The sequence below is a fragment of the Nyctereutes procyonoides genome, unplaced genomic scaffold (genome assembly GCF_905146905.1).
Source record: "Nyctereutes procyonoides isolate TBG_1078 unplaced genomic scaffold, NYPRO_anot_genome, whole genome shotgun sequence".
NCBI lineage: Eukaryota > Metazoa > Chordata > Mammalia > Carnivora > Canidae > Nyctereutes > Nyctereutes procyonoides.
The window spans coordinates 48,914,436-48,931,631 of record NW_026575043.1 but is presented as its reverse complement, the minus strand read 5'-3'; the positions used below and the strand labels follow the sequence as shown (position 1 = coordinate 48,931,631).

Sequence of the window (17,196 nt, the reverse complement as noted above, 5' to 3'; positions counted from 1 at the left end):
TGCAACTCCGTCGCCGCGGGGCCCCCGTGACAGGCACACGCCCCGCCCTTTCTCCTCCCAGGACCTGCGGGCTTTTGTTATGCAGATGGCGGCAGGAGGCTGTGCCGGAGGAGGAGGGAGTTGGTGGGGAGGAGGAGAGACGGAGCGGGGGGAGGAAAGCGCAGCTCGCGCGACCAGCCTCCTCTTCCAACGTCACATTGTGCGAGAGACAAAACCCGGGCGCGCCTGAGCCCACACGCGCACGCACACACAGACGACCCCGTCGCCTCCTCGCTCCTGGCCTGCCGAGGAAGCCAGCCCTCCCTCCCTTCCTGGGGCGCGGAGGCTCAGCAAGCTCAGAGCTCAGCCCAGAGACAACACGGAAGGCGAAGAAAGACGGTAGAGCAACCTCTTTTCTCCCCTGCCTGCCCGGGCTGAGGCGCCCCATCCCCCGCCCTGAACCCCGATCTCTTCCTCCCCACCCGTCTGGGTTTCACACGGACCGAGCCCGCAGCCGCGTGTGCCCCCATTTGGAATCCACGTTTCAGCACTTCGGACAGCGCCCGGGAGCCCCGGCCCCCTTGGGTTGGCTATGGCGAGCGTTCAGCAAGGCGAGAAGCAGCTTTTCGAGAAGTTCTGGCGAGGAACCTTTAAAGCTGTGGCCACCCCGCGTCCCGAGAGCATCATTGTCGCCAGTATCACGGCCCGCAAGCCGCTGCCAAGGTAATGACCTCCTTCTTCACAGGGGAGAGAGCCTGATGGTCCTTCTTTCCTGGCCTGTGTGCCCCAGAGCCCTGAGGGGGTGGATGCAGGCAGCTGGGCCAGGGCGCTTGTCTTTTCCCGTCACTACTCGGTGTCTCCCGCTGGAACATGGGAACTAATTGCCTGTGCGAGGTGGAAGCTGGTGAGAAGGGACAGGGATTCTTTAGGGGGAGCAGCACTCAATGGTCTGCTGACCTGGCAGCTGCTATGTGAGAGATTTTGCTTTCTTTAGGGTGGGCGGTGTAAGTGAGCTAGGACTTAACTAAGAAACTTTTCTTGGTATCAGAGCTCAGAGGACGGAGGGGGGGCAAAAGGAATGGTGGATTTGGGGTGGTTGGGGGTGTTGTACAAGAAGAGAAGATGAGGGTTGAACCAGCTCAAGCAGCGTTCAGAGGTAACGGCACATTTCTATACTCAGCTCAAAAACTAGCGAGCTCTGAACATTTTGACAAAAGCCCCATATGCTGTTCCTTCAAATACACCCTAAACAGCACCCTCCTCCACGCCTTTCTGGCTGCCACTGCTGCTGAATTCTCTCCTCTCCAGCATCCAAAACCAGTACTCTGAGCTCAAGAGTCAGGGAGGAGCCTTCCAAGATCGTGAAGATGATCCTGGAAGAGTTTTATTTGGGCTTTCAAATAGGATCTGATTGCTTTGAACTCAAGGAGAACAGACCTGTAGATGGTGAAAATAGTGTGATGGGGAGGACCTAAGGGAAGAAAAGAAAGAAAAGGAGAAAGAAGGAGAGAAGAGGTTGTGGGGTAAAATAGAGAGGAGGTTGGGGAGAACATTCCAAGACCGAGAAAACCCAATTCTTTTCATAAAGCATTCAATTTAGAGGAGTTTGAAATGAAAGGAAGGCGGCTCTGTCTTCTTTCAGGGAAAATCAAGGCAATATGAAAACCCATCTTTTGCTGGTGTTGGATGAGTGGTTCAGTGGGAGAAAAAGAAAGAAGTGGACCAGAGGAGACCACTTGGAGGATTTATTAACCCTGGCTGGCTACATCAGAGAGTAGATTGAAAACATGCCTGTGAAAGTGCTTCAGACCAGAAAGCCTTTTCTGGCACAACTGGATCTGAACTTTCCAGTGGGTGTGGGTGGGTGATGGGGACTCCCATCTAAAGAATCAAACTCAGGCTGGACAACTTTTCATAGTCTGATAGGAACCTAGCTCACACAAATCTTTAGAAAAATGGGTTCCCCATGTTGGGAATGTGTGGACTAGAAGCAAGATGTGGTAGGCTGCAAGCAGCAGCAGCCACCAGTATTTGCAGATGGGAGGGAGGGGACATCTTGTGACACAGTCTGGAGAAGGGGAATCAGAACACCAAATGCCGTCCGAAACTGATGTCTCTCTGCTTGGAAAAAGGTTCTTTGTAGAGAGTTTTGACGTCAGCAGTTTTATCTTCCTGGGTTTCAGCCATCCATTCCACCTTTGGAGTGCACCTCCTGTTGGCAAATCAGGTGTTGGGTTGGCCAAAGAATATGCCCTTGTAGAAGAAACTAAAGACAATTTCATTGAAAACTACTAGTGTGACTTTTGGTCCAGAGTCTGCCATATATTTCAGGGCTACAGGAAGAGAAGAGCGGATTCCTGATGATATTTTAATACAGAAAATGCCTAAGTCCACCTGACTTGGTGCTTTCACCGTTTGCCTGTTACTGTCATGCCCTTTTCTTAGTCATATTCTCAATCATATGAATTGCCCAAAGTCACCTAACCCTCATGCTTTCTGTAGCACTGTACAAATCCCAACATAATGCATCTGAGACTCTTAACAATAGCCAGCCCTCCTCCCCCTGGTGTCATTCCCCTCTAGGTGTCTTTTAACATCCTGGGTCTTCTTTCTCTTGGAAACCACTCCTAGGGTGAAAGTCTGAGTCATAAGCTCCTAATTTATGTCATATGGGAAGGACCCTCTTTGGTACTTCTGTAACAGGTGTAGCCTCTCTGTAGGATAGATTCCAGTTTTATAGTTTGGGTGGGAAGTGAGTGGGGAACATTTGTATTCAAGTCTTCAGGGAAGGGTGGGTTTGAGTCGTCTTTCAACAGACTGTCTATAAAACCCAAATCATCCCCATCCTCATCCAAGCCACATCCAGTGAGGTCAGTTTCCACCTCCTTTCTAATGTTGTATGTTTACTTAACAGTGAAAGTACCATGTTTCCAAAGCTGAGTTCTCAGGAAGGAAAGGGACAGAGACACTGGCATAGCATCAGCTGTGCCCCAGTGGCTTCCTCTGGAGGCAGTCTAGGGACTTGATCTCATCAGAAATGTCATTTAGGTCCATGAGTCAAGACCAGCATACAGGCAGCAGATTTGTAGGAAGATGAGAGAGGGGTTGGATGAAACACCAACCAGTTCCCTTGGTTACACATTTAATATGTGTTTATAGACGAGGGCTACCCCTCATCTGAATGTACTTCCCCAGGATATTTTAAGTCTATCTCTGAAGATAATTTAGTACCAGGATAGAAGCTTCCATTCAATTGGTTGATTTCTTAGCACTATGCATATATCATACAATCACACTCCAAGGAAAACCTCCCATAGTACCCCCCCCCCCGCCTTCCTCTCCCCTTCCATGAGGCATACTTGATGAGGCAATAGCTTTATGTGTATCAGATTGCAAGCAGATGTCTGACTCAAATGTCAGAACAGTATAGCAGAGTGGGAGGCAGTATATCATAGTGGTTAAGAGCTCAGACTTGAGTTTCAGACAAACCTGGATTCCTGCTCCAGTTCTACCATTTAGCTGAGTGTCCTAGACAAGAAGCTTTACCTTGCTGAACCTGTTTTGTCAGCTTGAAATAGAAATAATAATCGTAGCCATCTCAGGCATTGAATTATGAGGACTGAGTCAGGTAAAACACCTCCCACAGTGTGTGGCGCATAGTGATTGCTTAATAGACGTTGCTTCTAAAACAAACAGCTCAGTTTATAATGGCCAAAGGAAATCCACATTTCCTTCCAGTATTGTGTTCTTTGTGCCTACCCATTGCTTTCCCAAATGATGCTGGCAGTAAACATTGTGGGATTTCAGCTCCTGACAGGCAATGCATTGAGATGGAATTAATACACAGGAGGTGGGGTGGGAGTGGTCCCATAATTTTCTTCCCTGAGGGAAGGTTAGCTGCTTTCTGATGTGACTTTTTTAGTGAGGAGGTGTAGGGCTGGTGAAGAATTACCTAGATTCAGAATGTATTGATATAACATCCTCATGGAGTATTTGTTTCATTTGTGTAGAGATGACCAGGTACTGCCAGTCCAAAGAAGGCTCAAACTCCTTGAAAATTACTTTGAATCCCTAGTTCCATCAAATCTAGAGTGACTATATAATTTATTATTCCTATCAAGAGTGACAGGATTGCTGTGAGTAGTTATTCCAGGATGGAAGATCTAACGGGAACCCATCTCAGGCAAATGAGGGTGTAGGGTGGCCATACTGAAGCCTCGCCCTATACGGGCTGGAAGACAGTCAGCATGAATCCATAAGATAGATAGTTGGAGAGTAAGAGATCCCTCTTTTGTCCCCACCAAAGATATACAGTCATTTTTCCTGACATTAATTAATTTTCTTTTTTGTTTGGTCCAGAAAGTTTGTACCCAAAAAGTTTATGCTCAAAGTGGAAAACTTAAGTATCTGAGGCTAGACCTAAGTGTAATAATCATATCACCGAATAGTAGTAGCTAAAGACCTAATGAACATGTAAAAACCATTTGAAATTAGCATATCAATTGTTTGTGGATGCAGGAGTGTTTGTAAAGGTCTAGAAAGGCAGCCCTCTTAAATAGAATAAGCAATTGCCTTTACAATTCTTTTGGCAAGCTATTAATTTTCTTCGAAAATCCTTTCTATGCAGAATAGTCCAGAAGCAGACTTCGGCCCCAGGTCTGTCCAAAGGATCATAAATTCCAAACTATTGGGAGATTTTACTGCATAAAGGGAAAGATGGCCAAATTGTAAGGCAGGAAAAATGCCTTTGAATCATTTAATTCCAGACTCCGCTTTGTGCCAAGAGATCAGTTAGCACATTTGTGCTGACTCTGTCCTCGGGAGCAGAGTGAGGGGCAGCTGGGAGGTGATTTCTTGACAGCCTGTGGTTAAAAACCAAGGTACGGAGGGGTCATGGAGAATGCTTGCCCTGGCGATGAATGATCGTTTTTGGTTTTTGTCTTTTGTTTTTTGTTCCCCCCCACCCCCCGCAGGAAAGAGAGAGTTATTGTTAGGGGCAAACCTTTCTCCTTCTGAAAGGTGAAATTTGCTGAATGGTGTCCAGGGGTCAGTGGGGGGCATTATTTCTGACACGGCTGTTTTCACTTGGCAACCGTGCTGTCTTAGAGACTCTCAGGCTGCAGCAGACACTGAATGAAAGTTGGATGCATTAATTGAATGAGTACACGCGGTCCAAATCCAGTATCAGATTCGCTCTCTCCCAGCCCCACCTCCATTCCTGACAGGCTGGGGATTCTGCTCAACACAGCCTAAGAGACACACACTCTGCAGAGAGATTTAAGTCGCACCCGTGTCAGAATGAAGCTGTCTGGGTATAGATGTCTGGCTGGCTGGGCGAGTAGACATGTCAGCTGGTATGGATACAGGAGGTTGGACCAAATGCCACCTGGAAGTGCTTTCCAGGCCTGTGCGAGCCTCTATGAACTCTACCCCCACTCCAGGCCACCTGAAAAAAAAAATGCCGGGGGCTGGGGAACACCCCTAAAAGCCTAACTCCTGTGATGCAGAAGGAAGCCTGGGTCACCCGCCTCCTGCTCTTGTGAGCACCTCAGGCATGCTGCAGGGGCACAATAAATTTTTAAAAATATCCTTTCTTCCCGATTGGCTGGCTTTACCTTCCTGTGAGGTAGAAGGGCTTGCAGGGGCTTAACAAAACCAGAATTGTTTAATTGCTCATTACTGAGATTTCTCTGAGGTGTGAGGACACACTTTTGAGGGGGAGAGAGTGGAATGGTGAAGAACCTAGGCTCTGAAGTCAGATCAGCTCAGGTCAGGCTGAAATCCTGCTGTGCTACTTCTTGCCTCTGGACTCTGCTAATCCCTTTGCCTCTCCATGCCTGAGTTTGCCTACCTGTGAAACACTGATGTCACAGCATTGCAGTGAGGAGTGGACCAGATCGTTCATAGAAAGAACATGGCACAGTGCCTGGCACAGAGGGAGATGTCCATAAACAGTGCTCCTGTTACCACGACCTGATGAGATGCCTGGAGAGAGTGCCACGCCCCTCGGCACCGGGACTGGACCGGTTGCTTGGTGGTGATGGTTGGGGTTCCTTGGCCTCCCCACTTGACCACCCCAGTGCTCTGTATTCATTTCTAAATGTGGTTTTGGCATTCCCTAAAGAGCCACCGAGATGTGGAGATCTGTTGAAAAAAATCTGACGGACCCTGAAGGCACACTAATCAAAATACATGTTTCCTTTTACTATTTCCTGACACTTCCCCACTTGCAGATGCAGTGTGACTTTTGGCAAGAACTTGACCTTCTCCATCTTGGTTTCTTCATCCATAAAATGGGGCTGATAGTAGCAGCCCCCTCCAAGAGCTGTTGAGAATACTGAATGGGCTAATTTATGGAAAGTGCTGTTTGGCACAGAGCAAGGGCTCCATCAATGTTAGTTCTTACTATTAACAATAAATTATACTTTTTATTATTACTACATGCCAGGCCCATCAAGGGGAAAAGGGTGAATGAAATGCAGTCTCTCCCTGGGAGGGCTGCAGAATTTAGTGGCAAAGGTGGGCACAGACACCAGTACCAACAACATGAGGCAGACTGTCTTAAGTACTATAATGTGGGTGGGAATAAAGAAAAGGGGATGTGGAAAACCAGAGGAGGGAGGCACCCTCCATGAGGCATGGAGTCCCTTGCTTATAGTCACACAGTTCTCCTTAGTGGTCTGATCTGTGAAATGGGAATGATTCATTTATTTCATCAATTTTACCTACAAATGCAAGGAATGAGCAGAATGAATAAGGCCTTTGTTGCTAGTAGAGTCTCAAAAGACACCTTTTTTTTTCTCTCTCTCCAGAAGAAAAAGCAATTTAAACTTTCTGGAGGGGCTGTCACCTATGGGGGAGTCAGAGTGAGTGCTAATAAAGGGGGATTGTGGAAAGGAACTGCCTTTCTTGTATAAAATTTCCAACTCCTCTGTCATTGGCTCAAGGATGCAGACTCTGGTGTGGACCATTAGGTTTCTCGTCCTTCATGGTCCAGCTCTGGCTAGAACAAAATCCAGTTTGCATTCCTTGAGCAGCCACCAATGATGGGGGATTAGAGTGAGCCCACACAGGTCAAACAGAAAATAAGCTACTGGGAATGAATCACAAAAAGGAAGGAGCCACATGTGGCTAAAAAATAAAATTATGCTTTCATTCATTGAACAATATTATTGAGCTCCTACTTGATCTAGCAATGAATGACACTAAGCCCCTGCTCTCGTGAGGGAGAAAGGTGATAAATGAAGACATCATATACAGTCAGGTTATAGTAAGTGTTATAAAGAAGAATAAAGCAGGGGGAAAAGTGATAAAGGATGAGGATGGGGGCTTCTTTGTTGGATGGAGTGATCAGGGACCTGGATGAAAGGAGGGAACAAGCCATGAGGATCACCAAGGGGGAAGGGTTTTTGAGACAGAGCGAACAGCAAGGTGTACTAAAAGATGGCAGGGAAGTCAGTATGGTTGGAGCAGAGTGAGTGAGGGGAAGACTAACAGGGGATGATTCCCTAGATGTAGGCAGGAAACATTTCAAGCAATTAACATCCTAAGCCTGTTAAGGACTTCCCAGGTCCTTGGCTCCTAGGCTGGGAGCAGGAAGGGGGATCACAGGGGGGCTCCTTCCCTCTCAGTCAGGGTCCTGTGTCTGATCTGCTTCTATTTGGCTCTTCTGTCTGACTCAAATACAGCCAAGATGACTTTGAATAGCAGTGTTAGAAGCTTAGCTTGGTCCCTGCATGTGTTATGGACAAGCATGAAATTTACAATCTCTCTGATTGTGATCAATCAGATTAGGAAATTGAAAAACACAGTTTAGACTTCCAAATAGCAGTGGAAAATCTTGTTCCCATGACGGTGAGGGTTTGGTCTACCTCATATCCATGCGTGCAAATCTAGACTATCCCTCTCACCCAGCCGCCCCCCTTCACTGCACACCTTTGAAGCTACAGTCTGCTTACTCTTGGTGTCCCTCTCTCTCTCTCTACCCCCCCTTCCCCCCATCTTCATTTGAGATTTTGCTGAGGGAGTTCCCATATGCCACAGCCTGTGTGCGCAGCTCCGTGAAATAAAACACGAATTAAGATGTCATAGAGACAAAGCCAAACCAAATACAGAACAATGCCGAACCCTAAAACAGTCATTAAGTAATTCACGTCTACATGTGTCTGTTCAAAACAAATATTAAGATCCTCTGGACGCAAATGTTTCTCACATCGGGAGAATCCCCTCGTTGCTGGATTCCCTGGGCTTACCTCCCGCTGACAGCTTCGCTGAGCAGAAACACCAGTGGATCACTGTTCTCTGGCTTCATTAAAAGTTAAGCTTATGCAAGTGAGCTGGAATTTTACAAGACAAGTCACCACTCCTCTGAGGTGAGAGGTGCCATCTGGGCCTGAAGAGTGTGGATTCATGGTGTGTGTGCACACTCGCTCACAGTAGAAAGTGGATGCCAAGCTCCTTATGTCATTATATGCCCAGCCCTGTGCTAATAAGCAATCATGTTTTATCTGTTGCCTGATTCCATCTTCACAGTAACTCTGGGAGAGAAGTATTTTAAAGGTGGTTTTATAGGTGAGAAACCGAGGCTCAGAGAGCAGAAGTAACCTGCTCAAGGACCGCTGGCTGGTAAGAGTCAGAGTTGGGATAAGAACCCAGAGCTCTCGACTGATGTGTGTATAGTCTAGTCCACTTTGCAGTGGAGGAACAGCTGAGACCAGGGAGGTGGTGGGGTGCGTCACGTCCAAGGTCACCCAGTTTGTAAGAGGTGAAGCTAGGATCTAAACTCAGGTCTGCGTGATTGCAACTACATTCTTCTCTACCTCTTGTCACTATGGTTTGGCTTTTAAGTCTGTGGATGTATTTGTTTCATTTTGCTCATCTTATTTTATGCCCAATCCACTTAGGCAATAGCTATTGTTATCATCCCAACTCACACCATTCTCTGTAATGTTGTCTTTCTCTGTCCTGACCCTCCTTACCCATTCTCCCCATCAAACCAGAAGAACCTTTTTGAAAGGCAAGTCAGACCATACACACACCCTCCACTCATCTAAAACCCTCCATCACTGTCCTTTGGTTTGTAGAATACAGAGCTACCCCCCCTCCTAAGGCCTAAAGACTCTCCAGTTCAGCGTCTGTCTGCCTATCCCCCCAATATTGTTTCTGAAGTGTTGCCCCTCCCTCCCTCCCTCTGTTTGACCACACCCCTGTCCTTTCAGTCACTCAAATTTTCCATGCCCTTTCTGCCACCGGGCCTTTGCACATGATGCCAGGAAGGCTCTCCCTCTCTCCTGGTGCCTAATTTATACCTACTGCACTTTCAGATCTCAGCTCAAATGTCATTTCATTAGGGATTCCTTCCACAGTGCTCTAGACTACATCATACCTTGAATTGCAGACTTTCTTATGGCAGTACCTCTCTTGGTTCTCAACATGCGATTGTGATTTTATATTGATTTGTGAGATCATTATTAAAGTGTACCTCTAAGAGACTGAAAGCATCATGGGGATGGAGACTATGTCTGTATGCTCACTGGTGAATCTCTTTCACCTGATACACAGCAGGGGGCCAAACAAGTGTTGGCTGGATGCATGAATTGTAACACTTTCCCCCCCCCGTCAAGTCACTTGCACACCTAATAGTCTAAAGCATATGGAAATGCCAATATTAAAAGACAGCAATGTTAATTCCTTTGATTTGCAAGAGAAACATTTGAACTGCTGGCAGGGGTAGGGTGGAGAACCATGTCTGTCTTGTTCCTTGTTCTATCTCAACACCTGGGACAGTGGTCCATGGTTGAGGATCTTTACATGTTTGTTGAATGAATAAATAATGAGGGTATGTAGTAATACGCGCATAGTACTGATGAGGAAACTCGGAGACTTATGGAGGTACAGCATCAGAATCTTAGAGCTCAAGGGGTTTTCGAGATCATCCAATTTCATTGTACATGCAGAGGTCTGAGGGATATGTTTTATACTATGCATAATATATTGGAACCACAGTGTGTATGTGTAATTCACAAATAAATACACATATAGGTGGGTTTCATTTTCAAAATTTCTTACTGAGAGAGACATAGATTGAAAGATCTTTAGGACGCACTGCTGTAATTCAGATCCCCATTTTGCAGAGGGGGAGACTGAGACTTACAAAGGAGAAGGGATTTGCCCAACATTCATAGACTGAGTCAGCCTGGGTCAGCTCTGGGTTCAGTGAAGTGGTGTTTGCCCAATGTCATGTTTGTGTTTGAACTTCCCTGCTGTGATCAGATGACCAGATGTGGCTCTCTCTTGCCACCCTACCCCCTGCAGTAAGATATGGCATCCTGCCCCATAGAGACCTCCTGTGGCATATGCTGCCTGAAGCCTGGTCTGGGGATCCTGATGAGATGTCCATCTGTACCCAGCCTGTGCCTAGCAGAACAGGTGAGCAGCTCTGGCTGTTTCTGGGATCATGTTTCAGAGCTTCCAGCTGATAAGGAGGCTTTTGTTTAGCCAGCCTCCCTCCCACAGCCAGGTGGCAGGTGATTCTGGGGCTCAGCCCACTTCCATAAGGGTAGGTATCTGGGCAGTGGTGCAAGGATGGGCTCAGGGCTGTTGTTTATCATGTGGATAGCTGTCTCCCGCAGGAACCCGTCATTGTAAGAGCACCTTCCATTGGTCAGCTCCTTACAAACCAGCGTCACCTCACTGGGACATTTGGCCTGCAGTCAGGATGGGAGGGCCAGAGGGGACCTTTGAAGAACTCACATTCAGCCTTTCATTTTATAGTGGGGAGACACTAAGGCACAGAAAAAGCAAAGGACACTCCATGCAGTATCAGGAGGCTAATGCCAGAGTGATAGCTGAAATGTGGGCTCACTTGACACCTAGTCTTCAAATACCACACTACTCAGAGTTCTTTGGGGTAGAAGGCAGGATAACTAATGTATCCCCATTTATCAAACAGGATGAGTGAGTCTCAGATGTAAAATGACTTGCCTGAAGTCACAGCATGAAATAATGTTACATCATCATCCTTGTTTATTCTCATTTGGTCCTCACAACTGTAAGTGGCAGTTTTGTGTCCATCTGGCAGATGAAGAAACCGAGGCTCAAGGTCTTATAAAGATACAGAATAAACCCCGGGTCTCTTGACACCATCCCACAGTGGGAAAACATCTCTGACCTCGAGAACTTGTGCTAACATGGATCCAAATTCATTCCTATCAGAAACAAAGAACCACAATTGCCAGGACCCCTTTTTGAATCTGTGCAAAGGGATTTTATATCTCCTTTTTGATCGTTCATCCATACCTTCATCTAGCACAGAACTTCTACTATAGGCAAAGCATAATAATGAATGCAATTTTCTCTTACTGTCAAGTTGTTTACATTTTAACATACAAGTTAGTTGTGATGCCTTGCAGTTTTAGATCTCTCTGCCTATTTATAAATCAAGCTCTATGCTAGGCAGTTTGTAGATATTATTCACTATATCCTCACCCCAACCCTATGTAGGAGATACATATCCATTGTCCCCATTTTGTAGGTGGTAGAAGTAAGGCTCAGAGGATTTAAGCAACTCAGCCAAGGTTATCACCTTAAAAGGGTCAGAGTTAGGATGACAGCCCAGGTGTGCTGCTCCAGACTTCTCTCTTACCCAACACTTTCTTCCCCAGAGGCAAGATACGGAGCACAAAATGTCACTGGTGAGGCCTAGCTATTCTCCTACTTTTAAATTTCTAGATGATGACTCCACTAGGCTTACTCCAAGACTGGGCTCAGGTAGAGGGGGGAGGGACTGCGCAGCAGTGAGGCCAACCTCACCTCCCGGGCTCTGGGCTCAGTGAGGGCTTGCCCTGGGGTATTGATGGTCTCCTCCCACACTGGGCAATCACTCAGAAGGAGAATCAGCCAGCGGGAAGTGCCTTTCATGCTAGAAGTGCTCTTCCCAGCAAGAGGATTATCGAACCATCCATGAAGAGGGATAACCCTTCAAGACAAAGAGACAAGAGATATTGGTAGTTAACCATATGTTTTCTTGACCAGAGCTAAACTCAGAGATGGCAATGCAGAGGACCACAAGCTGAATCACTGGTGTTGAGGAAGAGTAGAATAATAGATATTTGTTAAGCACCAATTTTATACTTTTTTTGCCCTAACTTGGAGAGTGATTAAAAACAGCTTTACAGGGATCCCTGGGTGGCGCAGCGGTTTGGCGCCTGCCTTTGGCCCAGGGCGTGATCCTGGAGACCCGGGATCGAATCCCACGTCGGGCTCCCGGTGCATGGAGCCTGCTTCTCCCTCTGCCTGTGTCTCTGCCTCTCTCTCTCTGTGTGTGACTATCATAAATAAATAAAAATTAAAAAATTATTTAAAAAAAAAAAACAGCCTTACATTATAAGTAAGAACACACTTCCAGAGAGGTTATTTTACTTGTCCACATTTGCCCAGCTTGGCAGAGCTCAGACCATTGGCCGTCAGTTCACGCGTGTTACCATGGAGACATCCATCATTCCTGCATCTTTCTGGTCTTGTGGGTACCCCCCACACACACTGTCTCTCCTATCCCTAGCCTGGAGGCAATCTCTTTCTACTCTGGAGAAATCTTTCTTCCTTTGTGTTTCTTCAAGACTCTCTCCTAAACCCATAAATCCCCTTCCCCTGCAGGCTTTGACTTTTCCAAAATGCAAAAGCTGAAAACACCCATATTCTTCCTGTTTTTAGCCCTGACACATGCCTCCCCTGAGGTGATGAGGGTAGAACCCATGATCTGCTTAAATGGTAAAAACAAAAACAAAAACGAAACAAAACAAAACAAACAAACAAAAAAACACAAGGGGAATATCCAGGGAGGGAAAAAACCACATGGGTCAATATCTCAAACTATTATCCCACTTCACATCTCCTTATCCCATAAGTTTTTGAGATGGTACTATTAGTATCTCCAATTAATAAGTAAGAAAGCTAAAGTTTCTTTCTTCATAAAAAAGAAAGCTAAAAGTCATAAGCTTCATAATGTGACTTCTCCAAAGTAACATAGCCAGAAAGTAGATCCAGGATTCAAACTCCAGCTTATAAGCCTCCCATAGTCAGGATCTTAACCAACATGTCTTACCAACACACTACCTGTGAGAAAAAAAAAAAAGAATGCATACATCAAGATGTAGACAGAGACGAAGAGTAATTTCCCCAAGATCATGCAGCAAGTGAGCAGAATGGGAACTCAACTGGCTAATTGCAGGCACATCAATGTGTACCTACATTTAATGAGCAACCCTTGCACACATATGACCTGTGCTCATGCTCTTCAGTCTCAAAGGAGGTTATACTCAACTGAACCCAGAATAAAGTTCCAGAGAGGAAAGAGACATTTCTTAGAGGAAAAAGATATTCCTCCAAACTATAGACCTATACACCTGAGTCGGTAAGGACAGGATGGTGGAAAAGGTTCCATAGAAAATGTCAACAGCTTCAACTAATTGGAAATAGCTGCCTGAAGCACTGTGTTGAGATGGCTTCTGGGGATGTATCTGAGATCAGTAGCAAAGAGTGTTTCCATCGATTAGTGGTGTCTGTCATTGGTGCAGGAGAGGGAGGTGGCAATATGCCTGCTATGTATTTATCTTTCCCAGGATGGGAATGCTACTACAGCTCTTGGAAGTTGCAAAACAGGCACCAACCATTGAACACTTACTATGCTGTTGGTGCAGTGCTTTTTGCATTCATTGTTTCAATTACTGTTGATCGCAGGACACCGCCTCACCCCCATTTTACAAATGAGAAAAGAGAACCTCAGAAAGGTCAGGTCAGTTTCCCAAGGTTAAAAAAAGCTAGTCAGTGGCTAACCAGCTCTGATAACTACTGGTAAATACATAAACCATTAGGTTGATGAATAGAATATCAATAGATGGGCAATCCCAGAATGTGTTAATTAGCGTGTAAATGTATATATTTGACCAGAGGGCTTTGTCTTGTTTATCTCCATACACTCAGCATCTAGCATGGGGCCCAGGTCACAGCCGACACCCAGTGCGTATTTACCTGGAACTATGAACAGTGCCTGTGCTGGACACCCTAAGAAGGGTAGTTCGGAGAGGAAAGAGATTTGGCCATACATATAATGACAGGGAAGACAGGCTTACGGGCCAGCCTGCCCACTGCTGATTTTCAAGATGCCAAGCTAAGCAGACACATTTCATGATGTCCCCAGGCAAGTCAGGGAGCTGAAGCAGGACGAGGAGGAGGACACGGGTGTCCTGCACCAAGGGAGTTATTTCTGGCTTTGTGTTCACCAGCAGGAGACTGGGAGGCTGCAGGAACGGGATCTGCTGCTGGGGCTTACTCAGAGTCAGGACAATGCCAGCTTCATCTTGCCTGGAGCACCTGAATGCCCTGCAGGAGGGGGAAGGCAGTGGGAAGGGGTGTCCTCATGGAGCCCAGTCTTCTCCTGCCACACCTTTTCCCAGCTGTATCCAGCCTCTGTTAAATTTGGGGTTGACTTATCTTATCTGCAGAGTTGGCATGCTTCCCATTATGAAAGCGTCGTGAGATGGGTAGAATGATTTCTGTTTCACAGATAAGAAAACTAAGTCTAATCGAGTTATTTGTAATAATTGCAGTAACAACTGTAACGGTCTAAGTCAGACGTTAGGCTAAGCGTTTCATATGTGCTAACTCACTAAAGCCTCATGATGCCCTATGAGATGGGGACTCTTCATTGTCTCTGTTTTGCAGATGAAGGAACTTGAGGTTCAGAGGGGTCCTAAGTTCATCAGACCCCGTCCCATATGATTCCAGAGCCTGTGCACTTATCTCCATGCTCTACTGCCTGCCTCTGGATCAACTCACTCACTTATTAGTTAGTAACTTGCATTTACATAGTTTTACGTTTTTCAAATACTCTATGGCTATTCGTGCTTTTGTAGAAGAGGTATTCTTTCTGCTTCCCATCCTTTGACACGTCAGAAATGGTGCCAGGGTTGGAAAGGTGCTTCGGCTCTGCTCTGTACCATGCTTTGTACAGTACATATGGCATACATGATACTTTGAATAGTACAACAAAGTAACCCCTGCACTGCACTGCATTTCTCTTCCCCGAGCCCCATTTTATCATCTCTAAAATGGGGGGGAAAATCTTTCTTCCAAGGTTACTGTGACCATTGGAGCTGGTAAACTGGGAGAGCCTAACATACCTGGCACATCAAAGAAGATGTGCCACTTCCATCATGGAGCCCACCATTTTATCGGAGTGAGCAAATACTTCCTTTGCTGGTTCTCTTTAAGGACGGGGATGAACAAGTACAAAGTGACTGGCCAGAGTTAGCCTAGTCATCTGTAACTGAGAAGTCATGCCATGTTTATTCTTAGCATCTTCTTCTCCTCCCTGTATAACTGGTCACTGGAAAGAAAGGGACTCCAACCCAGGAGCCATGAAATCTCTACTCTATTTAACCCTGGTGGACCCTGCATTTCTGGTGACAGGTCCTGTATTCAAGACCTTGGTGGTAGTGGTTTCCACTTGGGAAAAGCCAGACCACAGCTTTAGTCAGCATTGGGTTAAACTGTTTCTAGGTGTAAGAGGCATCTCTGAAAACATAAAGGCAAAAAGAACACAGAAAATGTATTTACCATTGGAACATAGATTTTGTGATTACAAGTCATCTAGCTGTGCACAGCCGTATCCTTGGGCTGTAATTATGCTTGTTCTGAGTTTTCTCAAGAAACAGCTAGAGATGGAGGCATTTCACCAGAGCCTAACCTAAGTGAAAGCTTAGCACTGTCTGCATTTGTGGGATTGTTTGACCATTGGAACCTAGGAGGCAGTGTCACTGGAGAGATGGGGACTTCAGTCAACACACACCCCTTCTTTCTTATGAATCCCTCACACCACTGCAATCAATTCCTAGCACTCCTTTTTCCAAAGAACATATTCTCTGATGAAGAGAGAATATATAATGGCTGCTGATACTACTTGAACTCAAAGAATAAGCAGAATAGATGTCACCCTGGATGTTTCAAGGTCATTAAATGAGAAAAATGTAGTTAGGGTAGGCAAGAATGACAGCTATAACAGATAATTCCTAGGATCTCAGTGGCTTAATATGATCCAGTCATGTCCTGCTCATATCTTAGTCCCATGTAGGTTGAAGAAGGACTTCGCTTCATGTAGTTATACAGGGACCCACCTCCATGACATGGCTTCAAGGTTATATGGCATGAGAGATGAAGAAAATGAACCAAGGTAAAGAAGTCCCAACTTGCTCTTGACTGCTTCAACCTGGAAGTGACCCAATACATCTATTTACATTCCATTGCTGAAAGCTAGTTATAGGATCCCATCTAGGTGCCAAGAGAACTGGGAAGTATAACCTAGTAGCATCTGGGTAGAAAGGAAGGGGGGTCTGGTGCCATCCTCTCCCATATATTGGAATTGCCTATAATTCCTAGAATCACACGTCTAGTGTGAGCATCGAGGACTATCTGCAAAGGGTTTTTTTCTCCATACGAGAGGAAGAGGGAAGGAAAAATAAATTGCTGTTCAACGATCATTTACTATGGTCCAGGCACTATGCTAAACTCTTCATATGCATTAGCATGTTTAACGTATTAACTCTGTCAAGTGTATATTTTTCTCATTTTATAGACAAAGAGAGCCCCCAAAGAAAGAAAGTAATTGTTTATGATCACACAGCTAGAAACTTCTGGTGCTAGGATTTGAATATAGTTCTTAACCATTAGACTGAACTGCCTATGTGAAGTGCAATATTCAAAGAGTTTTGGGGAGAGGATTTGACGTGATGATAGATAAAGCGATGAACCGGGGCATGGCACACCATTAACATTTATTTAACATTGGTTACAAAAAAGAAAACAGGAAAATAACTTAGTTGCCAGAAAGTTCCTCTTTGATCTTCTTGATCTTCGGGAAGTAATCTCCCCTGATAGTTTTTCCTTTTGCAAATTAGCCTCCCATTTATTCACTCAAACATTCAGTAACTTATTAAGTATATTTTATGTGACTGACCTGGTGCTGGATGCTTGGGAAGTGACAATGAAGTAAACAGGGTCTCTGCTCTCAAGGAGCAGAGCTGGGGGTTGGGATGGAATACAAGGGTGGGGACTCTCACTGGGCTCTGGCGGTGAGAAAGGCCGAGCTGGACAGGAATAGTTAATAGTAACATTCAGCACTTACTGTTTACTCCAGTGCCAGGTACTGTGCTAAGCATTGTA

At 45.7% G+C, this 17,196-nt stretch overlaps 1 protein-coding gene across 1 annotated transcript in view; it reads left to right on the top strand.

Moving 5' to 3' along the window:
- Nucleotides 1-571: 571 nt before the first annotated feature.
- Nucleotides 572-17,196, top strand: part of SRRM4 (serine/arginine repetitive matrix 4) — a 146,809-nt gene continuing 130,184 nt past the window's right edge. Inside the window, exon 1 of the mRNA XM_055323229.1 lies at nucleotides 572-702. Coding sequence (XP_055179204.1) covers nucleotides 572-702 — 131 coding nt within the window. The remainder of the gene's footprint in view (nucleotides 703-17,196) is intronic.